Source organism: Oncorhynchus tshawytscha, linkage group LG25 (assembly GCF_018296145.1).
Source record: "Oncorhynchus tshawytscha isolate Ot180627B linkage group LG25, Otsh_v2.0, whole genome shotgun sequence".
Taxonomy (NCBI): Eukaryota; Metazoa; Chordata; class Actinopteri; order Salmoniformes; family Salmonidae; genus Oncorhynchus; species Oncorhynchus tshawytscha.
Window position 1 is genome coordinate 15,530,639 of NC_056453.1, and position 24,432 is coordinate 15,555,070.

The following is a 24,432-nucleotide window of genomic DNA, read 5'->3' on the forward strand; positions in this document are numbered from 1 at the left end:
GCTGAATACTAGACTAGCTGTTGTGTGGTTTAAGTTTTAATTCATTTTGAGTGTGTGGTAGGTGTGTGAGTGTGCATACGTGTGTGTGTGTCTGTGTGTGTGTGTATCAGAAGCTTTTCAGCGCCTGCCCTTCCTCCCCCTATCAGGTGTTTGTCCCAACCGTCTGGAAATAACAGGGGGGGAGAACTCCGGAACGAGACTGAAGGAGGGGAATCAGAAAGCGAGTGCAAGAAGAAACAAGTACAAAGAGGACAGCGAGTGAAGGAGGAAAGAGCTTTCAGGAGGAAGCAGGGTGTGTGTGTGTAGGTTTTATCCAAAGCTGAAGATGGCTACATACACAGTATCTCTCAATGGCTCCGCGCCATGGGGTTTCAGACTACATGGAGGAAAAGACTTCAATATGCCACTTACCATCTCCAGGGTAAGACACTACACACTTTAAGCTTTTCCTGTGTTAGAGAAACAGACTTTGAGTGTGATAAATAGTGGTTACGGTTCGTTGCTGTGTGTGCGCGCACATGCTAAACGTGGGTCTTATTTAATGACGTAATGATTGATGACAGATGACGAGGGGTGAGGAATGACCTGCCAACTAGAGTTCTAAAATACACCTCTCCCTCTCTGTCACACCCATCCTCTTTCCATCTAGACCTGTTGCTGTAGTTGTGTGTTATTGCACCTGCAGGTACAATGACGTATTTCCAGTGGATCTGGAAATGGCAAATGGCAGTAGGGGGAGGAGGCATCAGAGAGGGAGAGAGGGGAGGAGAGGTGCGGTCATATGGAAAGCTGTGTGTTACCTAAAGCGTCCTGCTGGGCCTCTCGGATGCCAAGTGTGTCTCTAAAGACATCCTCTTTGTCCATCTCTGGTCCTCTTACTATCTCCGGTCAGGTCTGAAGAAAAAAACAAAGGTACATAATGGTTGGTCCATTTCGCAGACCTGCTGGCTGCTTTGGAGCTGTGAACTCCCAGACAACTCAACTCTGTCCTGTAGTCTGCATCAGCTACCTGATGCTGTGTGAGGAAAGAGTGTGATCTCTGGAGAGTCTGATCTCTCCTCATTACTGTAATGATTTGGCAGATGTGAGGTACAGAGCTAGCTAAATAGCCAGCTAGTGAGTGCTAGCTCATTTTGAGACTTTACCTTCCCTGAAACCTGAAGTGGAGTTGTTCTCGTGTTGATGTTGATGACCATAATGGCTTCTGGAGCATAACGTTTTGTTGTGAATAGAGGATCACACACAGTTTCCCAGTTTCTCCTTGACTGTGTGTGTGTTTCTGTCACGAGGGGGGAAAAGCAACAGGTTTTGAGAATCTGGGTTGAGCAGGCAACGTGAAATAGAGGCAGACAACAAAGGAACAGTTTTTTTTAAAGCATTTATTTTAGAGCATGATTCTTTCCATAACTGTGTTATTTTAAGTTGTACCAATAAAAGATTAAAACACACAAAACATAAGGGAGGAGAGAAACAAAAAGCACAGGAAAGGAGGCAGGCGTCCATTTTCTACATGCTTCCGTTGTCCTCCAAACCAGAGATATGGATAAACGACGTGATACTTATGTCTCCACCCTAACAATGGGATTCGCTGTCCACGGAATGGAACCCATCAAGTTCCCGCCTATTCCTCTCTTTGGATTGGTGGATGCATCTCGTTATTTGAATACTTTTTTGAAAATTCGATGAGGGGTGTTGACCTCAGCCGCCTACATTCAATGGAGAGTGAATATGCATAGACCTAAGCATCACAAAAGCTATATTGGATCAAATAGGCCTCATGTAGCCAATTAGCAATTACATTTTATTTTGACACTATTATTAACCTTCTTATAAAAAATACCCAGTTCCACTGCATCACTCTTTATTTTTCACAAAGGCCGATTTTGGAGTGGAGTCAGTTCCCTCACTTCATCTCCACCTGTTTTTCACAATCCACTTTGTTAACTCTCCCTCCTATAGAGCAGTGGGATTGGGTAATGTAAACACCATAGTGTGATGCTATTGCATGATAGCTACAGTATTAGAATGTGCGATTAGGCAATAGCTACAGTATAGAGTCATGTGATTGGTTTAGAGTAGCAATGTAGTGTCATGATTGGCAGCAGTTACTCTTCCTGGGGTCCAGCAAAATTAAGGCAGTTATACCATTTGAAAAACATTACGATACACTTCACAACAATCTTTTGGGGGCAGCAGGTAGCCTAGTGGTTAGAGTGTTGGACTTGTAACCGCAAGATCAAATCCCCGAGCTGATAAAAATATCAGTAAAAATGTCAGTAAAAATCTGTCATTCTGCCCCTGAACAAGGCAGTTAACCCACTGTTCCTAGGCCATCGTTGAAAATAAGAATTTGTTCTTAACTGACTTGCCTAGTAAAGTAAAAAATATATAAATAAAAACAACACATTTCCAAACACATTAAGTGTGCACGCTCAGGCCCCTAATCTACAACACAAAATCAGTGTGTGCATGTGTGTATAGTGTGTATGTAAATGTGTGTTTGTATGCATGTGTCAGTGACTGTTTGTGTTGCTTTATACAGTCCCCGCTGTGTATTTTTATCATAAAAAACAAATCAAATGTAATTGCTTGCATGAGTTACTTGATTTGGAATAGAGTTCCATGTAGTACTGGGCACCTCCCATAGTCTGTTCTGGACTTGGGGACTGTGAAGAGACCTCTGGTGGCATGTCTTGTGGGGTATGCATGGGTGTCTGAGCTGTGTGCCAGTAGTTCAAACATGTCATTGTGCATTCAACATGTCAGTACCTCTCACAAATACAAGTAGTGATGAAGTCAATCTCTCCTTCACATTGAGCCACCAGAGATTGACATGCATATTATTAATAGCTCTATGTGTACATCTAAGGGCCAGCAGTGCTGCCCTGTTCTGAGAAAATTGCAATTTTCTTAAATCCCTCTTTGTGACACCTGACCACACGACTGAACAGTAGTCCAAGTGCGACAAAACTATGACCTGTAGGACCTGCCTTGTTGATAGTGCTGTTAAGAAGGCAGAACAGTGCTTTATTATGGACAGACTTCTCCCTATTTTAGCTACTGTTGTATCAATATATTTTGACCATGACAACTTGCTCAATTGCTGATAACTTGCTCAATTTCCACATTATTCATTACAAGATTTAGTTGAGGTTTAGTGAATGATTTGTCCCAAATACAATGATTTTAATTTTGAAATATTTAGGACTAACTTATTCCTTGCCTCCCATTCTGAAACTAACTGCAGTTCTTTAAGTGTTGCAGTCATTTCAGACGCTGTAGTAGCTGACGTGTATTGTGTTGAGTCATCCGTATACATAGACACTTTACTCAAAGCCAGTAGCATGTCATTAGTAAGATTGAAAAATGTAAGGGGCCTAGACAGCTGCCCAGGGGAATTCCTGATTCTACCTGGATTATATTGGATAGGCTTCCATTAAAGTACACCCACTGTGTTCTGTTAGACAGGTAACTATTTATACACAATATAGCAGGGTGTGTAAAGCCATAACACAGGTTTTTCCAGCAGCATACTATGATCGATTATGCCTAAAGCCTCACTGAAGTCTAACAAAACAGCCCACACAATCTTTGTATCATCAATTTCTCTCAGCCAAACATCAGTCATTTGTATAAGTTCTGTGCTTGTTGAATGTCCTTCCCTATAAATGTGCTGAAAGTCTGTTGTCAATTTGTTGACTGTAAAATAACGTTGTATCTGGTCAAACACATTTTTTCCCAAAACATTACTAAGGGTTGGAAGCAGGCTGATTGGTCGGCTATTTGAGCCAGTAAAGGTGGCTTTACTATTTTTAGGTAGTGGAATGACTTTTGCCTCCCTCCAGGCCTGAGGGCACATACTTTCTGGTAGGCTTAAATTGAAGATATGTTAAATATGAGTGGCAATATTGTCCCCAATTATCCTCAGTCATTTTCCATCCAAGTTTTCAGACACCGGTGTCTTGTCATTGCTGATAGACAACAATACTTTTTTCGCCTCTTCCACACTCACTTTACGGAATTCTAAATCACAATGCTTTTCTTTCATAATTTGGTCTGATATACTTGGATGTGTAGCGTCAGCGTTTGTTGCTGGCATGTCATGCCTAAAGTTTACTAATCCTGCCAATGAAAAATCATTACAGTAGTTGGCAATATTAGTGAGTTTTGTGATGAAAGAGGCATCTGATTTAATGAATGATGGAGCGGAGTTTGCCTTTTTGACCAAAATTGTTTTTAAGATGTTCCAAAGCTTTTTACTATCATTCTTTATGTCATTTATTTTTGTTTCACAGTGTAGTTTCTTCTTCTTTCAGTTCAGTCACATGATTTCTCAATTTGCAGTACGTTTGCCAATCAGTTGTGCAGTCAGACTTATTTGCCATTTATTTTGCCTCATCCCTCTCAACCATACAATTTTTCGATTTCTCATCAATCCACAGGAATTTAACAGTTTTTACAGTAATTTTATTGATGGGTGCATGCTTATTAGTAACTGGGAATCATTAGTCATTTCATAAATGTGTCAAGTGCAGCATCTGGTTGCTTCTCCTTAAACACCACGGACCAACACATATTCTTTACATCAACAACATAGGAATCACTACAAAACTTATTGTATGACCTCTTATACACTATATTAGGCCCAGGCTTTGGTTTTCCTAGATATGGCTACTATATTGTGATCACTACATCCAATGGATTTGGATACTGCTTTAAAGTACATTTCTGCAGCATTCGTAAAGATGTGATCAATACATGTTGATGATTTCATTCCTGTGCTGTTTGTAACTACCCTGGCAGGTTGACTGACAACCTGAACCATGTTGCAGGCACTGGTTACAGTTTGAAGCATTCTCTTGAGTGGGCAGTATGATGAAAGCCAGTCAATATTTAAAATCACCCAGAAAATATACTTCTCTGTTGATATCACATTCATTATCAAGCATTTCGCACATGTTATCCAGATACTGACTGTTAGCACTTGGTGGTCTATAGCAGCTTCCCACCAGAATGGGTTTTAGGTGAGGCAGATGAACCTGTAGCCATATTACTTCAACAGTATTTAACATGAGTTCCTCTCTAAGATTTACAGGAAAGCGGTTCTGAATATAAACGGCCACACCTCCACCTTTGTCTTTTCTGTAGATCTTATAAATGTATTGCTACCACTGTGTCATCAAATGTATTAACTAAGTGAGTCTCAGAGATTGTCAAAATACGAATGTCATCTGTTACCAGCAAATGATTGATTTCTTGAATCCTGATATGTTAACGTGGGCTATTTCTTAGCACTTTTCTGGGATGCTTGATTGTTTTTATTGCTTTACTGGGAAGTTTATAACTCTGGTTCATATACACATGATTACTGCATACAATAGCTGTAGGATCAGCAGAGGCATTCAGGGCAGTAAGAGGGACATGAATTAGGTTACTCCCGTTGTCTTCCAGCGCCCCTGTGATAATGTACATTTTATGAAGCATTACGACAACTCAGCGGCACAATGGTAGGGATTAAATGAGCTGGTCGTGGGTCATTGATAAGTCATTGTCTCAACGCAGATAGTGTCTAGCAGATAGTGTCGTGTGATTTTTGACTGGAGGATAGATGTAGGCCTGTTCGTCATTGTTGTGTCCCATGGCAGAGTAATGAATATTTAGGGATGGATAACAAGACCGTGATTTGTCCGAAAGTTGGTTCTGATGGATGCAGTGCATGCGTGTGTGTGTGTGTGTGTGTGTGTGTGTGTGTGTGTGTGTGTTTGTGTGTGTGTGTAGCTGATTCAGCATAAGCAGAGCAGGGTGGTGAAATGTTAAGAGAGCAGATGCAGTTAAGGAGAGAAAAATGGTGCTGCTGTGAAGCCATCCTGAAACAACCGAACAATTTCACACACACACACACACACACGAATGCGGACGCACGCTGAATAAATGAAGGAACAAAGGCAGAAGGCGTCACTGAGGAGAAAGAGGAAAAGAGAGCGGGAGCGGCGAAAAGAGGTAGATAGAGAAGGCGGGTTTGAGTGGCACTAGCAGGTAGTTGGGGGCAGTTAGGTTAAACAGACTGATGCAGGAGGCGTCAACAGCACTCTTTATTTTTATCTCTTTAACGAGCAGCCTGTAAGCCTATCCTCTATTCCAGTCCCCAGCCCAGTCTCTCTGTCCATGCCCAGTCCTCATACCTCAGCCTTGTACCCTAGCCCCTACTCTACCTCTGACTCCCTAGTCCCCTCTAGTCCCCCCAGTACTCCCTAGTCCCACAGACATACTTACTCTGCCCTAAGAGTTGTACAGAGACTGCTGTGCATCCATCTAACTCTGCAAATGTAGCAGATGGTGGTTCGTGAAATTCACTCTTCAGCCTGAAGTGTCGCGCCTTGGGCAATTGAAGAAGGCCTTTTCCAATAGCGCAATGGGTTGGAACGCCTTAGGAAGGCGGTCGCGTGTGTCCTGAATTCAAGCCTCTGTATGAGTTGAATCAGGAGGAAGTGGTACTTGCTAAGCAAGCAGCTTGACATCTTTTACAACAACTGTCTGAGCAAGTCTGTACTGCTCATTCGGTGTTTCTATCAATGCCTTTCTCTGTGGTGTTTTTTTTAATGAGGAAGTTAGTTCAGATCAGCGTTTTCTGCTAGTTTTCTCTAGTTGCTGTTCTATCACAGCCCAGTCATGCCACTTGAAAGTTGCGTTTGAAAATGGTGCGCATTTCAATAAAACTATTTTGGATAACTGTTTTTAGTTTTTGTCGTTTCTAGAGGAGTATAGTATACTCGAGCAGGAGAAAACGAGACGTCAGTCCACTTTGACAACGGATCTGACTCCTGCTGTTGTGATTGGTGCGTTAGAAAGGTGTGTTTCTTTTGTGGCGCATCTGGACTCCATTGAGGTGTCTCCTGTGGAACATGACAGATAGACAGTTGAGTTCTGTTAAGATGCGCCACAAAAACTCTTCTGAAACTATTCTGTATGTGTTAATACATGTTGATCCATCCTGGTGTGTCCTAGTGTGATAACTACAGCTGGTTATCAATTAGACACGGCTTTATCTGATTGGTTTGAGCGAAGGCAGATAACCTGACCGACACTAGGATGATCTACTTTAGATTATCACACTCTGAATAACTACCTTATATACTGAATACAAATATAAACACAACATGTAAAGTGTTGGCCCCATGTTTCATGGACTGAAATAAAAGATCCCTGAAATGTTCCATACACTATAATGCTTATTTCTCTCAAATTGTGTGTGTGTTTGAGCAGAAGTATCCATGTCAGTTTTTCTTACATAACCCTGCCTCTGTTACCCTCTCTCTCTCCCCACTGGGCACACACTGGTTGAATCAACGTTGTTTCCACGTCATTTGAAGGAAATTATGTTGAACTAACGTGGAATAGACGTTGAACTGAGTTATTTGCCCAGTGCCCAGGGCTTACTCTCTCTCTCTCGTTCTCTCTCTCTCGTTCTCTCTCTCATTCTCTCTCTCGTTCTCTCTCTCTCTCTCTTTCGCTCCCTTCCTCCTAACTCTTCTGCTTTCTCTCTCCCCCTCTAGATAACTCCAGGCAGTAAGGCTGCAGGGGGCAGTCTAGTCCAGGGTGACATCATCACATCGATAGACGGCCTTAGTACAGAAGGCATGACACACCTGGAGGCACAGAACAAGATTAAGATGGCCTCCAATAAACTGGCCCTCACCATGCAAAAGTAAACATATGCACACACACACACACAGGCACGCACACATACACATGGGCGCACAAGCATGCATGTATAGAAACACACACACACACTAGATCTTAAAATACTTACAAGATAACATGCAAAACTACATAACACATGTAATATTACTTACAAATGTAAAAATCTGTTGTTGTGGCTCTGCACCCAGGTCGAAACGTCCTACCCCTGTTCCCATGGCAACACCCAGAATGGACTCCCCCATGTCAGTTATTCCTCACCAGAAGGTAAACACACACATGCACGCACACACAAAAAAAAGTTTCTGCATTTGAGTGTCTATGCGATTGCCCTTGAACAAAAGAAGACGGGATCAATTGAAGACTGGGAGGCTGTGTGTTGGCGCCCACTAGTGTTTCTATTGCAGCTGTAGCTTCCATATTAAAGAGCAGAGGATCAAGCTCTGGCCAAGGCAATGACTGTTTATGAATGGATAAAGCCATCGATCATGTGACACCATTCATTCCTATGTGAAGACTCAATAGCGCGTTGAAGCCAAATTGAATCGGTTAAGATGCCATCTCTTGGAGACATAACATGCGCCGTTTTAGCTAATCCAGGAAGTGTCGGTGTACGCTAGCTCAGTTCTGCTTCCTCTCATTGAGTTACTCAAGTTGAAGGCCAACTGGGGTACTGGAGGCTTCCATTAGCTACTCCATTATCCTAATAACTTCTTATTTGTGCTATTTTTAAACCCACTAGAGGCGATATCTGTGGCCCTGCAGAAATCGAACTATAATAATAAAAAAACGACCCATTAAATCCATCTGTTTAAACTAGAGAAATATGTTTTTTTGCATGGGCTGCGTCTCAATCCACCGCATCCTCTGATGTCGGGCTTCCACATCTGCGGTGAAAAGTGTTAGAGCTACAGGATCAGGAGACATCCCGAAAATCGATCTTCTCGCAAGCCTGTAGTGTCCGACAGCTGCAAGCTTCCTTGGACTCGTCTGAAGTCAGTGCCGCCGATGTGTCAACTTCTGTTTGTATAGTCCGAATGGTTTGGGCTACAAACTATTATGAACCCCACCATCGACAGGTGAGACTCTCACAAACACGTACATGTTTTGCTCTACGACGCCCACCAGCCTCACAAGACTCGTCTGAAGGTAACCCGGTGTCAGTTTTAAAAAAATGATTAGAAGTACATATGGAAGTACTTTAGTGCAAAGAAATGCTTAAATATGGGTGGAACATTTATTTGATAATTTTCTGAGCTTTCTTATATCTCTCAGATATAGGACAGACACTCCAAAACGTACTTATTGTTATTCAAAGTGTTTCTATGGGCTAATAGCAGTAAAGCCAAATTCTATGTTTTATCAAATATCTGTTCAAATTCCAAATCAAATAGCTACATGACCCTTGTTATTACCATCGTAAAAGAATTCCATATGTTAGCTTAGTAAAAACCCAGCCCGGACCCTTAGACCTTAGGGAATTGGTTCAAGGACATACATGAAGACTGGAAGGCTGTGTGTTGGCGCCCACTAGTGTTTCTAAAAAATTAAATACATCTGGTGTATTAGAAGCAATTATTAGTTCCATGACTGGATTTACACAAAGTCTGTCATTTTTCCGTTCACCATAATGGGGAGGGGGACGCTAACGCGGTCAGTCTTGAACTTCCGTGGCTTCAATGAAAGGGGGCAGTTGTTCTCCCCTGGGCCATTATTAGTTCCATGACTGGATTTATCTATCAAAGTCTGTCATTTTATCTATTCTATCCATAATGGGGATCTATCTATCTATCTATCTATCTATCTAATCTATCTATCTATCTATCAGTCTTCTAACTTCCTATCTATCTTCTATGAAAGGGGGCAGTTGTTCTCCCTATCTATCAAATAGTGAAGAGGATCTACATCTATCCACCTATCTATATCTATCTATCTATCTATCTATCTATCTATCTATCTATCTATCTATCTATCTATCTATCTATCTATCTATCTATCTATCTATCTATCTATCTATCTATCTATCTATCTATCTATCTATCTATCTATCTATCTATCTATCTATCTATCTATCTATCTATCTATCTATCTATCTATCTATCTATCTATCTATCTATCTATCTATCTCCATTTCTCAGTTTTTCTGAGTCCCTCACTCTATCTCTCTTGTCATTAAGGAGGGTGAGCATGTTAAAAAAGAAGAAGAAGAAGAGGTGGAGGTGAAGAAGTTTGGGAGACTATTGTCTAAAAAGCCTGTAGAGCCGACCCCTGCCCTCCGTACACCCTCTCCGCTCCTCCCCCCCTCCCCTGCCGCTGCAGTGTCTCTCTCGAGCCAGAAGGGACAGTATAACTCTCCCATCAGCCTGTACTCTGCACACACTCTCAGAGAGATGGCCCTGCTGCAAGGCAAGGTTGCAGGAGATGGGGCAGGGGCCGCCAAGCTGGGAGGAGAGGGGGCAGACAGCGGAGTGCCGTTTCTAGGGTAGGTAGCCTGGGGCCATAATGAAATGGTACCCAGTTCCGTGTATAGTACTCTTCTTTTGGCCACGTGTTCCCATTATATTGCACTTCTGTTGACCAGAGTCTCACTGAGTTCCCAATCACCTCTTCCGACAACAAAACATCCAAACTAACTAGGAGACAAAACACTCCCTCCTCTCCCAACCACGGGACCTACTGGAACAACGTCCTTGTTGTACTGTCACATTTTTTTATTTCCCTCCTCACTCTGTTCCTGTCCCCACCCCCTCCCCTGGCTATCTCCACTCTAGGACAACTTAGGGTATGAGCCGGGGGGGGGAAAGATCACACATCCCTGCCCACCTGTGTGCACATTTAACAGGACAGTGATCAAGAATACTCAGAACATTCCGTGATTTTCCTGGAACACATTCTCCTGGCTCACATGCACACTCGCCGCCCGAAGTGGTAACGTGCACACTCTGACACACACCTGGACTGTCTCCAGGTAACACTGCACCACACTCTGACACACACCTGGACTGTCTCCAGGTAACACTCATTCCGCTGACACAGGTGCTGGACTGTCTCCAGGTAGTTGATGGCACTCTTGGAGGGAGTCATTCCGCTGTCACTTGTTAGGAGTTGATGGCCTTTGCTAAACTCAAACTCAGCTGGGCTGGGGGGTGAAGTTCGGTGGCTGTGCTGACCAGCATATGGTAAACGTGTCCGGTAAAGTGTCAGTAAGCACGACCGTATACTCACGCAGATCCCTGGTTCAGTACAGGCGACCCTCTTTTTGTAAGCTCACACGTACACAAACTTGGGAACAGCTGCTTCTGGGCACGCTGGAATGTTCCACTCGGGTTGCAATGCATCCCAAGCATCTCATACAGTATCACACACACACACAGTGTCCCGGGATAGATCCATCTCTATATACAGCCCATGACACATAAGCTTCAACAATTTGTGTAGTGTGTGTGTCTTGGGGGTTTGGGCTGAAAGTAAAAAGACATTTCCGTTCTCTCCATGAAAATGAACAATAAAGTGCTCTTCTTCTTCTGTCTGAGTGTTTGTGCGTACGCTTGTGCATGTCTATGAGTGTCTGTGTACGCGTGTGTGTGTGTGTGTGTGTGTGTCATGTGATTGTGGAGCCCCTGCTCCTGTCAGTTAGTCTGCTGAGTCACAGGCAATCCTGGGAAATATCACAGTTGATGACACACAACTGCCATTATAAACTGGGTGGTTCGAGCCCTGAATGCTGATTGGCTGAAAGCCGTGGGTTTGACAAAACATTTCTTGTTGCTGTTCTAATTACGTCGGTAACCAGTTTATAATAGTAATAAGGCACCTCGGGGGTTGGTGGTATATGACCAATATACCATGGCTAAGGGCTGTATCCAGGCACTCCACGTTGCGTCGTGCCCAAGAATAGCCCTTAGCCATGGTATATTTTCCATATACAGGGTATATTGGCCGTATACCATACCCCCTCATGCCTTATTGCTTAATTATAACACACAGAATGACTCCTATAACTCCTATACCTTACTATCACTCTGGTAATATCTTCTCTCTCTCTCTCTCTCTCTCTCTCTCTCTCTCTCTCTCTCACATATTGTTACAGATTATTGCAAACACGGCTGGAAAGTCAGTACCGTCTGAATGTTCATTTGCATGAACAAAGTTTAAGAGGTTGTATTTGTGCATGCTTAGCTGTGTACTTTGTGAATGGCATCTTGCCCATAGTGTGAGCATTGATCAATTCTCTCGTGATGATGGTGTGTCTATTCTGAGCATTTTTGTCAGAACCATCCTGCCAGGTTGCTTGTGTGTATGTGGCAGACTCCGCTTGCAGTACGAGGTAACACTTAATCACTCAATGTGCATGCACAAACATGGATATTGAAACAAACAATTTCTAAATCTTATGAAATAGGATGGTAGATAAAGAAAATATGATAACATAATCGCTTAGGATCTCACTTGGTGAAGTCCATAGGACCAAAAACAGATGACTGCAATGTCTCTGTTACTAACAAATACAGTTAAGGGTGGAAACTCTACAATTGACTTGAAAGGCACTCTGGGAAATATTTGAATAATGCTTTTTTTTTGTTTTTTCTTTCTTTTTCAACTTTTATTTAGCTAGGAAAGTCCGATAAGATGATTATTTTCATTGACAGCCTACCCCAGACGACCCTGGGCCAATTGTTCGCCGCCCTATGGGACTCCCAATCACGGTCGGATGTGATACAGCCTGGATTCAAACCAGGGATTGTGGGGACACCTTTTGCACTGGAATGCAGTGCCTTAGACCGCTGCACCACTTGAGAGCCTTAAGCAATGTGTTAATGTATCACTGTTCCGGTGTGCCTTTCAGTGTTGATTTAACATTCTCTGTGTAAATAGTCTTTATTTGACACTGGAGAATTTGCTGTGTAGACATGCGTTCACAGTATATTCCATATGGTACTACACATAGGTGTGTGTGTGTGTGTGTGTGTGTGTGTGTGTGTGTGTGTGTTGATGTGTGCATGTACACATTGGTAGTACATGTGTATTAGTAAAGCATCATAACTAACTAGGAATTTACAGTGTGTAAAGTGCAGAGTGTGTTTGCGTCTTACAGCCTGTTTAGTAGTGGCTTGGGTTTGATTTGGTTTTCCTTGCTAGTCCGTAAAACGTGTCAGAGACATTGTATTTCTTTACCACTTTGTGATCAGGTGAATTTTCTTGAAGTCATGGCTTATGCTCAATTTACTAGTCCTGAGGTGACACTATAGACAATGTATTTCACATCAACTAAATAATAAAGTAAGTAGAAAAAGTGAAGTCACCTCAGTCTGCTTACATTGTAGATAGAGACTAGGTACAAAGTAAGCAGTGAGAGTGACGAGAGAGACAAACAGGTACTATACAATCAGATATCGCGTACAGGAGAGACAGACAGGTAGTGCTAGTGTACTGGAGAGACAAGGCAGGTACAATGTAATCAGTGGTACTGTAAATGTACAAGAGTGAGACAGACCGGGAGCAAGCGAAGTCATTAGTAGTGTTTATCATGTGTGTGTATACCTTGTGGTGCTGTGCAGTGTGTGAGCCCGCAGATAGAGGAAGGTAAGTGATGACTCTGAACCCTACTCCTCTTGCACCTCTCACCATCCCTGCACCTTTTTTTTCTCTCTTTCTTTTCTCCCTCTCTCCCCTTTTTATATCATCTCCGCCCGGTCGTCTGATTCCCTTACAATCTGTGAACCCAAATATGGATCCCCATCGCCGCCTGCCCCCTTCATCGCACAAAACCCGACCAACCCTCCCAAAAATTAACCTTTATACTTGACCCTGTATCCCCTCGACCATATCCCTCTCCAGTCAGGAGTATGTGCCCAGCTTTAACCCCATAGCTCTGAAGGACTCGGCTCTGTCTACCCATAAGCCCATCGAGGTGCGCGGCCCGGGAGGCAAGGCCACCATCGTTCACGCTCAGTACAACACCCCCATCTCCATGTACTCACAGGATGCCATCATGGACGCTATTGCCGGACAGTCACAGTCCAAAGGCCATGAGGGGTAGGAGAGCACACACACAATGCAGAGAATACATTTTGTGTTAAGAGGCGGGAACTCTGTCTGGGTCCTGCTGTACTTCTCCACTCCCAGTTATCGTCTGTGTCAATCACGTCTTTCTTTCTTTTTTTCTATCCTTCCTTCCTTCCTTCCTTCCTTCCTTCCTTCCTTCCTTCCTTCCTTCCTTCCTTCACTTAATCTACAACCCACCAACCAATCAACCACCCCTGTGTTGTCATCCAAACCCCCACCTCGCCCCCCTCTGGTCATGTGACCTCAGTGAGGATGTACCTGCTGGCTCCCCCCTGGCGTAAGTATCACCCTTTACTCACTGCCTACTCACTCGCCTCTCATATCTGATATGTACATAACGTGTAATGAACTAATATTGGGCTCATGTTCGGCTTATATGCTGTAAGTCTAATAAACCGTCTCAAACTCACATCTGTCTCATATGATATCATCTCATGATACATTTGCATATATCATATGGCTCTTGTATTTTTCACATGGCTCTATCCATGTGTCTAGCTCTTTTTCTCTCTGTGCATCTGTCTCATGGTCCGTGTGTCCAGTTTCTTGCATCCAGAGGTGAACTCTGTTCTGATGACATAAAAGGGAATTTTCTGAGTATCACTGGTCTCCCCCTCCTGTTCTAACCCTCCAAACACTACACGATGCTGCTAACCCTACACACTAAAAACAAATGGTTCTATATAGTGACAAATAAGGGTTCTTTGGCTTGTAACCATAGCAGAACCCTTTTTGGTGCTCTATGAAACCTTTTTTTGAAGGTTCTATAAAGAACCATGCTCATGAGGTTCTAAATGTAATACATGACACAATAATAAAAAACAATCGAATTTTAACAATATTATATGGCTATTAAACCAGAATTTAAAAAAAAAACTGTTTGGTTCCACAAAGAACCTTTAAGATTGAGAAACCATTCCACATAAAGGTTCTGTAAATAACCATTAAAAAATTATTCTATATAGCACCAAAAAAGGGTTCTGCTGTGGTTACAACCCTTTTCGGGGCTATATAGAACCCTTTTTTTTAATGGTTCTTTATGAAACCTTTATGGAGAATGGTCCTATAAAGAAAAATACCATCGTTTTTATTTTTGTGCAAGGGAACAAGTTGAATCCGGTGGGTGTGATAGCTCTGAGCCAGCTGGGGGACGATGTGTAGAGAATTGAGAACTACTAACTTACTCCAGGGTTTAAACAAACTTGGTCCTGTGCAATGTGCATCGATCGTTCTTCTATCCCCTACGGTCTGCATTCCGTTACTAGTTACTGACATCATGTCCCCTGCCTGCAGTGGTTCCCTGCCTATGAAGGACCCGGTGGTTGACAGTGCGTCTCCAGTCTACCAGGCTGTGATCCAGACACATGATAGAGACGAGGAGATTGCCGAGTGGGCCAGACGGGCTGCCAACTTGCAGTCCAAGAGCTTCAAGATGCTGGCCCACCTCACCGGCACCGAATACAGTCAGTACACCTCTACTCAACGACCTCTTTCTCGCGCTCTTGTTCTGTCTAGCTCTTATTCTCTCTCTACGCTCTCCTTCCCTCTTCATCTCATGTCTTCTCCGTCTCTGTACTTCAGAAATTTCTCCTCTTCATGTTTTATGTATCCTCACCTCTCTTCTCCCTCTCTTCTCTTCACTCCCTTCGCTGTCCTCAGTGCAAGACCCAGATGAGGAGGCCCTGCAGAGGTCGAGGTGAGGCGCGCGCACACACACACACACACACACACACGCACGCGTGCACACACTTTACCCTCTCTCTGTCTTTCTCCCAGGGATAAGTTTGAATCGGAGGTGAAAGGACCTCGCTTCCGCAAGCTGAAGAACTGGCACAACGGTCTCTCAGCTCAGATCCTCAATGTCCCTGAGACTCCCTTCTGATTGATCTGCCAGATCTATCCTTTATCTTAGGAATGATTATAATGTTTGGAATGGTTTTTGCTTTTCTTTCTTGTTGGTTGTTTTGCCTCTCCTAACTGATAGGGAATTGTACAAAAAAAGTATTTAAGAGAAATTGTAAAAGTGATCATGTAAACACACACTTGCGAACACGGACATGCGCACACACACACATGCACACACACACCCATGTACGCATACTAACAATTAACAAAGATGCACACACAAATACATATGAATGCACATATACCCACACAATTTAAATGTACTATTATCAATGTGAATAAATATTTTCTTTAAATCAAAATGCCTATGTGAGTGTTGGTCATGTGTCTCGTGTGTCTCTCTCTGGTAGGTTTCTTTCAACATACTGACATAATCTCAGACACCCGGTGATCAACAGTTGAAATGAGATAGGTAGGGAGATACAGTGCATTCGGAAAGTATTCAGACCCCTTGACTTTTTCCACATTTTATTACGTTACAGCTTTATTCTTAAATGGTTTGAATAAAACAATTTCCTCATCAATCTATACACAATACCCCATAATGACATTGCAAAAAACACTTTTTGGAATTTTGGGGGAAAATGGATTAAAAATAAAAAACAGAAATACCTTATTTATAGACAGTACCATACAAAAGTTTGGACACACCAACTCATTCCAGGGGTTTTCTTTATTTTACTATTTTCTACATTGTAGAATAATAGTGAAGACATCAAAACTATGAAATAACACATATGGATTCATGAAGTAACCAAAAAAGTGTTAAACAAATCAAAATAGATTTTATATTTGAGATTCTTCAAAGTAGCCACCATTTGCCTTGATGACAGCTTTGCACACTCTTGGCATTCTCTCAACCAGCTTCATGAGTTAGTTACCTGGAATACATTTCAATGAACAAATCAGTTGTGTTGTGACATGTAAGGGTGATATACAGAATATAGCCCTATTTGGTAAAAGACCAAGTCTATATTATGTCAAAAACAGCTCAAATAAGCAAAGACATGAAGGTCAGTCAATCCAGAACATTTCAAGAACTTTGAAAGTTTTAAGTGCAGTCACATAAACCGTCAAGCTCTGATGAAACTGGCTCTCGTAAAGACCGCCACAGGAAAGGAAAACACAGTTACCTCTGCTGCAGAGGATAAGTTCATTAGAGTTAACTGCACCTCAGATTGCTGCCCAAAGAAATGCTTCACAGAGTTCAAGTAACAGACACATCTCAACATCTGTTGAGGGGACTGTGTGAATCAGGACTTCATGGTTGAATTGCTCCAAAGAAACCACTACTAAAGGACATCAAAAAGAAGAAGATGCTTGCTTGGTTAAGAAACATGAGTAATGGACATGAGTCCAAAATTGAGATTCTTGTCTTTTTGAGATGCAGAGTAAGTGAACTGTGGTAAATCATATTGATTGGACATGTTTTGGAAAGGCACACACCTGTCTGTCTATAGAAGTTGAGAGACGACAGTACATGTCAGAGCAAAAACAAAACAAGCCATGAAGTTGAAGGAATTGTCCATAGTGCCGAGACAGGATTCTGTTAAGGCACAGATCTGGGGAAGGGTACCAAAAAATGTCTGCATTATTGAAGGTCCCCAAGAACACAGTGGCCGCCATCATTCTTAAATGGAAGACTTTTGGAACGACCAAGACTCTTCCTATAGCTGGCCGCCTGGCCAAACTGAGCAATCAGGGGAGAAGGGCCTTGGTCAGGGAGCTGACCAAGAATCCAATAGTCACTCTGACAAAGCTCCAGAGTTCCTCTGTGGAGATGGGGGAACCTTCCAGAAGGACAACCATCTCTGCAGCACTCCACCAAATCAGGCCTTTATGGTAGTGGCCAGACGGAAGCCACTCCCCAGTGAAAGGCACATGACAGACAACTTGAAGTTTGCCGAAAAGCACCTAAAGGACTCTCAGACCATGAGAAACAACATTCTCTGGTCTGATGAAAGCAAGATTGAACTCTTTGGCCTGAATGCCAAGTGTCACGTCTGGTGGAAACCCTCCTCCATCCCTATGGTGAAGCCTGGTGGTGGCAGCTTTGGAGATGTTTTCAGCAGCAGGGAATGGGAGACTAGTCAGGATTGAAGGAAAGATAAAAGTAGCAAAGTACAGAGAGATCCTTGATGAAAACCTGGTCCAGAGCGCTCAGGACCTCAGACTGGGGTAAAGGTTCACCTTCCAACAGGACAACAACCCTAAACACAGCCAAGACAACGCAGGAGTGGCTTTGGCACAAGTCTCTGAATGTCCTTGAGTGGCCCAGCCAGACTTGAACCTGATCAAACATCTCTGGAGGGACCTGAAAATAGCTGTGCAACGATGCTCCCAATCCAACCTGACAGAGCTTGAGATGGAAGAAACTCCCAAAATACAGGTGTACCAAGCTTGTAGCGTCATACCCAAGAAGGGTCGAGGCTGTAACCGCTGCCAAAGGTGCTTCAACAAAGTGCTGCGTGAAGGGTCTGAATACTTATGTAAATGTGATTTCATTGTTTTTATATATTATATATTTGCAAACAATCCTAAAAAACCTGTTCTTGCTTTGTCATTATGGGGTATTGTGTGTTGATTGATGAGGGGGGAAAAATATTTAATCAATTTTAGAATAAAGCTGTAACAAAAAGTCAAGGGGTCTGAATACTTTCCGAATGCATTGTATGTTAGGGCGGAGAAAGGGAGAAAGAGTTGTAGGAGATGAAAGCGGGAGACAGGACAAGTGATGATGTTGCATCTTCAAACTTGGCTGGGAAAGTCCTTAGTGTCCTTTTTTTTTTTTTTTTTGGGGGGTCGATTCCATGGATCTGCTGTGTCATGATGCAGTGTGTATTATGGTCACTGGAGGGAGTGTCTCAACCACGGACACGTTCTGCGGGTTGAATCTAGATAGATTTAAGAGAACAGCTCATAAGGGGGGGTGGGTTAAAGAGGGGGTATAGGGGGTGAGTCAGCATTCTTCACACAACCCAGAGAAAGAAACGGACCAAGCTAATGACTATGGTCCATTTCTCACTTCTTCAAAGTGTGCACTCATTTACCCCCCATGCATGGATTTAAAAGGATTGAACTGGACCCTCTTTGATTGAGTGGTGTAAGGCAGCTTCCACCATGTCTTTGCCCCCCGGATGTGAGGAATATGGTGGAAGCTGAGTGAGGTCAGAGGTGATGTCACAGCACACTGTAGATTCAGTTAATAATATGACAATATAACTGATCAATAAAACTGAAGAATCGTCATGAATATTTTATTCTCTGTTCAGAACCCCAGCAATCTCAACAATCTCTCCAATCTATTTGTTTTTTCATCAAATGCATTTCTTATCAGTTTCTTCACATAAAACGTATCTCAGACAGATCAACCTGCGCATTAAATATGGAGTCAGCCAGCTTGAGGTCGCACTTCGAGTGTGAGTGAGAGGGGAGAGAGAGAGAGAGGGGGGCGGGGTTGGCTGCAGCGTGACTTAAATATGCTGCAGCATCCAGCAGGTTGTGTCTTTCTGTCTCTCGTTCTCTCCATCGCACGCACGCACGCCTGCTCTCTCTTTATTTCTCTCTTCCTCTCTCCTCTCTCTGCTCGGTCGCTCGCTCCTCTTCTCTCTCAGTCTGCATCCTGTAGCCCTGCTGTGCAGTCCTCTCTCCTTCTTTCGCTCTCTACATCGCTCTCTCTGCAGCGCTATTGGAGAAGAAGTCACTGACACACACACACAATCTCTTCCTCACACACAGTCTCTTCCTCACACACACACACACACACACACACTTCGTCTCTCTCACACACTCTGTGCGACCAGCCCAGCCAGCAGGCCCGTTTCGGAGCAGGGGAGCCCAGTAGAGACCTAATCCCAGGATGGATGTACTGATGAGAGGGTTCAGCATGGCTAAGGAGGGGGTGGTGGCCGCAGCAGAGAAGACTAAGGCTGGGGTGGAGGGGGCAGCCGCCAAGACCAAGGAGGGGGTCATGTATGTAGGTAAGTGTTTGTGTGTGTGTCTGTGTGTGTGTGCGCTTAAAAGGGCTCCCGTGGGTGCACCAGTCTGGGACAGTTACAGTGAGAAGTGAGAAGAAGGGGAGGTGGTTGCCAAGGAGCAGAGGCAGAATACTGCAGAACTGGTGCAGAGAGAGAGAGGGAGAGAGAGTGAGGAGGAGGAGAGGGGGAAGAAAGAGAGAGAGCTGGGGTGTGGTGGAGACAAGGATGGAGGAAAGAGTAGATGAGAGATAGGAAGACATTGAGTGAGGGAATCAGAGAAAGAGAGGAGGATCGAGAAAAATAAATTAGCAGAGAGTGATGAGCAAAACAAAGAGGAAAAATGAGTGGATGAGGAAAGGATGAGAGGAAGAGAGAAAATGGGAGGAAACTAGACGAGAGGAGCGGAGAGAGGGAAAGATGTAGTGTGACATTGGGGGATAGTGTGGCGGCACTGCAGGAGTTCACAAGAGCGCTATAACATGTTATAATCAAGATAAGACCATGCCAAGGCTGCTACCACCAGGTCATTAGATAGGGTCCAGTACTGTGAGAGGGGATTCTGTGAGGGGATTCACCAGTGTGTGTGAGTGTATTTGTGCGTCAGAGCTCAAGGTTAGCCTGTGTGAGGGCCAAAGGGTTTGGGGTAGGAACAGGGTATGCATGCTGGCACGCGCACACACATGCACACACGCACACACACACACACACATGTCATTCTGACAGTTACAGCTAACACTGCAGAATATCAAGACAGACAGAAAAACGTGATGGACCTGATGAAACGTGTGTGTGTGTGTTTTTGTATTATTTGTGGCTGGGGGGCGGGGCATCAGGGACATGGAGCACTGCAGCAATCCTCTCTCTTCGCCCCCGTGTGTGTTGTGTGGTGTGTATGCGCATGCGTGTGTGTCCTCACGTGCTGCTGGCTAGTGTGTGACCGTTGATGACTAACTACCTTCCTCCCCCTTCAGAGTATATGCCCTTTACAACTAGGGAACAGAGAGAGGGAGTGATGGGGAGAGACAAAGAGAGAGGGGGGAGGGGGGCAATCTTTAATGGCTCAATTCAACATTCATTCATAGCCAAATCAATGCCTATTTACAATTAAAAGGGAGAGAGAGATACAGAGAGAGGGGGGGGGGTGTTATGTCATAGAGCTAGCAGCTTAAAGATCAACAGATGGAGAAAGAGAGGGAGCGAGATGGATAAAGCCAGAGTAGGGGATAGAGAGGGGAATGACGATGGTGGATAGAGGTAGAGGATAGAGAGGTGGACAAAGAGGAGCTGTAGTTAGAGAAAGAGAGAGAAATGTATTCAGTGGATTGTAGAGGCTCAATGTCCCTGATCGCCTACTGCATAATCTATCAACTGAGACTTCATGACCTCCGCAGAGTGAATGTGTGTGTGTGTTAGCCCATTAAAGGAGCAGAGCCGGTCCAATAGGGAACGAATCACGTGTGGATTATTACTTCTATCACAAAATGCAAAAGCAGAATGCACCTCCTCGCTAACAAGGTCGTCCACTCAGAGCTTACTGGAGCAGAAGTGTGCGTGTGTCGGTGTGTGTGTTCTGTCCTATGGAGCGTACAGCCGTTTCACAGGTCATTGGCTGAAGAGGAGCGCTCTCTCTCTCTCTCAGGGGTAAACCCTGCTGCTAAACCTTACAGCTAAAACACTGCATTTGGTCCTTGGCCTGGATAGTGTAGACAGACAGACAGGTCCTACGCACATACAGACAGACACACACGCAGTCGGATATGCTAGATAGAGGCCGTACCCAGGAGGGGTGCTCCTCTGACTCAGAGAAGGAAGCTGTGTCATAGCCACGCTGCAAATGGGTGTGTGTATTGGTGTATGTCTGCTGCAGTACTGCGCAGCTCGGCACGTGGCTCACAGACTACGGGGAGCGTGCAGAGAGAGAGAAAGAGAGAGAAATAGACCGAGGTGGAACGAGAGAGGGTAGAGAAAAAAGAGGAAGCGAAATGGAGGAGGAAGCGAGGCATCTGCAGTTCTGAGACTGTGGAGGAGAGAGAAAGGGGGGACGAGAGATAGAGATAAAGCGAGAGTGTGCATCTCCAATGAACTGTGTGCTATGGAAACGTCTGTCATGTATGTGAAAGAGATATATCATTATTCTGGTTTTGTGCTGGATTTGCTCATGCATCATCCCTATAGGCTCCCTTTCTCTCTATACCCCTCCCACTCTCTCTATACCCCCTCCCTCTCTCTTTTACCCTCTATCCAGCTGGTTGCATAACTACTATTTAATCAGCCTAGGAACCTTTCATACTGTAGCATCAGAGAAACACTGTCTATGGAGGAGCGTACTTAGAGGATAATATCATCCATTTGGATTCTACAGAGTGTGACATACAGTATACTGCTGAATTCTACACTGCCACCTGCAGTGCTCTCCCTGCTACTACAACTTCACCCAATAAATGAGCAAAAAAAAAAGAAACGTCCTCTCACTGTCAACTGTGTTTATTTTCAGCAAACGTATTATTATATTTTGTATGAACATAACAAAATTCAAAAACTGAGACATAAACTGAACAAGTTCCACAGATATGTGACTAAAAGAAATAGAATAATGTGTCCCTGAACAAAGGGGGGGGGGGGTCAAAATCAAAAGTAATAGTCAGTATCTGGTGTGGGCACCAGCTGCATTAAGTACTGCAGTGCATCTCCTCCTCATGGACTGCATCCAATTTGCCAGTTCTTGCTGTTACCCAACTCTTCCACCAAGGCACATGCAAATTCACGGACATTTCTGGGGGGAATGGCCCTAGCCCTTACCCTCCGATCCAACAGGTCCCAGATGTGAGATCCGGGCTCTTCGCTGGCCATGGAAGAACACTGACATTCCTGTCTTGCAGGAAATCACGCACAGAATGAGCAGTATGGCTGGTGGCATTGTCATGCTGGAGGGTCATTTCAGGATGAGCCTGCAGGAAGGGCAAAACATGAGGGAGGAGGATGTCTTCCCTGTAATGCACAGCATTGAGATTGCCTGCAATGACAACAAGCTCAGTCCGATGATGCTGTGACACACCGCCCCAGACCATGACGGACCCTCCACCTCCAAATCGATCCCGCTCCAGAGTACAGGCCTCGGTGTAACACTCATTCCTTCAACGATAAACGCGAATCCGACCATCACTCCTGGTCAGACAAAACCACGACTCGTCAGTGAAGAGCACTTTTTGTCTGGTCCAGCGACGGTGGGTTTGTGTCCATAGGGGACGTTGTTGCTGGTGATGTCTGGAGAGGACCTGCCTTACAACAGGCCTACAAGCCCTCAGTCCAGCCTCTCTCAGCCTGTTGCGGACAGTCTGAGCACTGATGGAGGGATTGTGCGTTCCTGGTGTAACTCAGGCAGTTGTTGTTGCCATCCTGTACTTGTCCCGCAGGTGTGATGTTCGGATGTACCGATCCTGTGCAGGTGTTTTTACACGTGGTCTGCCACTACGAGAACAGCTGTCCTGTCTCCCTGTAGCGCTGTCTTAGGCGTCTCACAGTACGGACATTGCAATTTATTGCCCTGGCCACCTCTGCAGTCCTCATGCCTCCTTGCACATTCACCCTGATGAGCAGGGACCCTGGGCATCTTTCTTTTGGTGTTTTCAGAGTCAGTAGAAAGGCCTCTTTAGTGTCCTAAGTTTTCATAACTGTGACCTTAATTGCCTAGCGTCTGTAAGCTGTTAGTGTCTTAACGACCGTTCCACAGGTGCATGTCCATTAATTGTTTATGGTTCATTGAACAAGCATGGGAAACAGTGTTTAAACCCTTTACAATGAAGATCTGTGAAGTCTTTTGGATTTTTACGATTTATCTTTGAAAGACAGGTTCCTAAAAAAGGGAAGTTTCTTTTTTGCTGAGTTTACATTACTAAACGGTCACAACAGATTTCTGTTTGCTGGACTCCTTCATTAACACAGTACTTCTTAGGCTGAGTTTATATAGTTAATCACAAAACTGATCCCTGATCATGTTTCAGGCATCCATTGCAATGTGATTGCAATATATTGATCTGTTGACATGTTGCGATGTCTCGCCTGTCCTCAGGTTCAAAGACAAAGGAGGGAATGGACGCAGGAGTAAACAAAGGTGAGACACACACACATTCTTGTGGGATCGGATTGATTTTTTTAACTGACTGATCGATCTCTTTGTGTCAGTTGCTAACCGCGACCAGGCAAACATCGTCGGGGACCCCACTGCTGCCGGAGCTGACCTCTCGCAGGGTGGCATGGAGAACACCGGACAGGCGGTGAGTTACCATGACAACAGATGAAAGAATGATTGATCAATTAGTGACTGACAGGTCAATGTGAACAAGAATATTCAAGTGATCAACATACTAATAACTAGACACCAAACTTGACATTGTCATTCAGGTAGCCTATGAAAGCCCAGGCTTCTGGCATCGTGAGGCCTTCAATCAGGTGGCACAGCACCCTTTTTAAACGATTACAATAGAATAAGAAATACAACTAGGTTGAGCAACAACATGACTGCAGCATCAACAATCATAACAGTGTCTAAATCCTTCAGTTGGGCTCAGACAGTAGTGCTTTTGCCTGCGAACAGTCTGCTGCTTGACCACATGGTGGCGCTATTTAATACAGTACAGCAGCATAGAGACAGACAGGAATGACAGCTCCTCTAATAGCCAGTGGTTCAGAGGTCCAGGCAGATTAGGTTTGACGGTAAAGGCCTATAACTCACTCCATATTCCCAATATGAAGAGGTCTGTATTTTTCTGCTGTGTTGTGAATCGTG

General features: G+C 44.1%; 2 protein-coding genes across 4 annotated transcripts in view; both read left to right on the forward strand.

Annotated features, from left to right (window-relative positions):
• The first annotated feature begins 64 nt into the window (after nucleotides 1-64).
• Nucleotides 65-15,971, forward strand: ldb3b (LIM domain binding 3b). Of its 2 annotated transcripts, XM_024387792.2 has the most exons (9): nucleotides 73-421; nucleotides 7,554-7,705; nucleotides 7,890-7,965; nucleotides 11,789-11,811; nucleotides 13,537-13,734; nucleotides 14,012-14,041; nucleotides 15,058-15,227; nucleotides 15,424-15,460; nucleotides 15,541-15,971. In XM_024387792.2, exons 1-9 carry the CDS (start codon nucleotides 326-328, stop codon nucleotides 15,644-15,646), a joined length of 888 nt encoding a protein of 295 aa, XP_024243560.1. In that variant the 5' UTR covers nucleotides 73-325; the 3' UTR covers nucleotides 15,647-15,971. The 2 variants fall into 2 exon arrangements, with proteins under 2 accessions (XP_024243559.1, XP_024243560.1); XM_024387791.2 differs by lacking the exons at nucleotides 11,789-11,811; nucleotides 13,537-13,734; nucleotides 14,012-14,041 and adding an exon at nucleotides 9,876-10,180 and having other exon boundaries at nucleotides 65-421.
• A 3,210-nt stretch (nucleotides 15,972-19,181) lies between these two features.
• Nucleotides 19,182-24,432, forward strand: part of LOC112224305 (alpha-synuclein) — a 6,885-nt gene continuing 1,634 nt past the window's right edge. Inside the window, exons 1-3 of one of the 2 annotated variants that reach the window (XM_042306005.1) lie at nucleotides 19,182-19,649; nucleotides 23,716-23,757; nucleotides 23,829-23,920. In XM_042306005.1, the coding sequence (XP_042161939.1) occupies nucleotides 19,529-19,649; nucleotides 23,716-23,757; nucleotides 23,829-23,920 (255 nt within the window). In that variant the 5' untranslated portion in view covers nucleotides 19,182-19,528. The remainder of the gene's footprint in view (nucleotides 19,650-23,715; nucleotides 23,758-23,828; nucleotides 23,921-24,432) is intronic. The other variant, XM_024387794.2, reaches the window with a different exon arrangement.

What these genes read in the sequence shown, in the direction of transcription:
- ldb3b (XM_024387791.2), top strand. Translation starts at nt 326, where the DNA reads ATGGCTACATACACAGTATCTCTCAATGGCTCCGCGCCATGGGGTTTC. An exon ending in AGCGGAGTGCCGTTTCTAGG is followed by an intron (nt 10,181 to 15,057) that starts GTAGGTAGCCTG and finishes CCCTGCCTGCAG; the next exon opens with TGGTTCCCTGCCTATGAAGG. An exon ending in CCTCACCGGCACCGAATACA is followed by an intron (nt 15,228 to 15,423) that starts GTCAGTACACCT and finishes CGCTGTCCTCAG; the next exon opens with TGCAAGACCCAGATGAGGAG.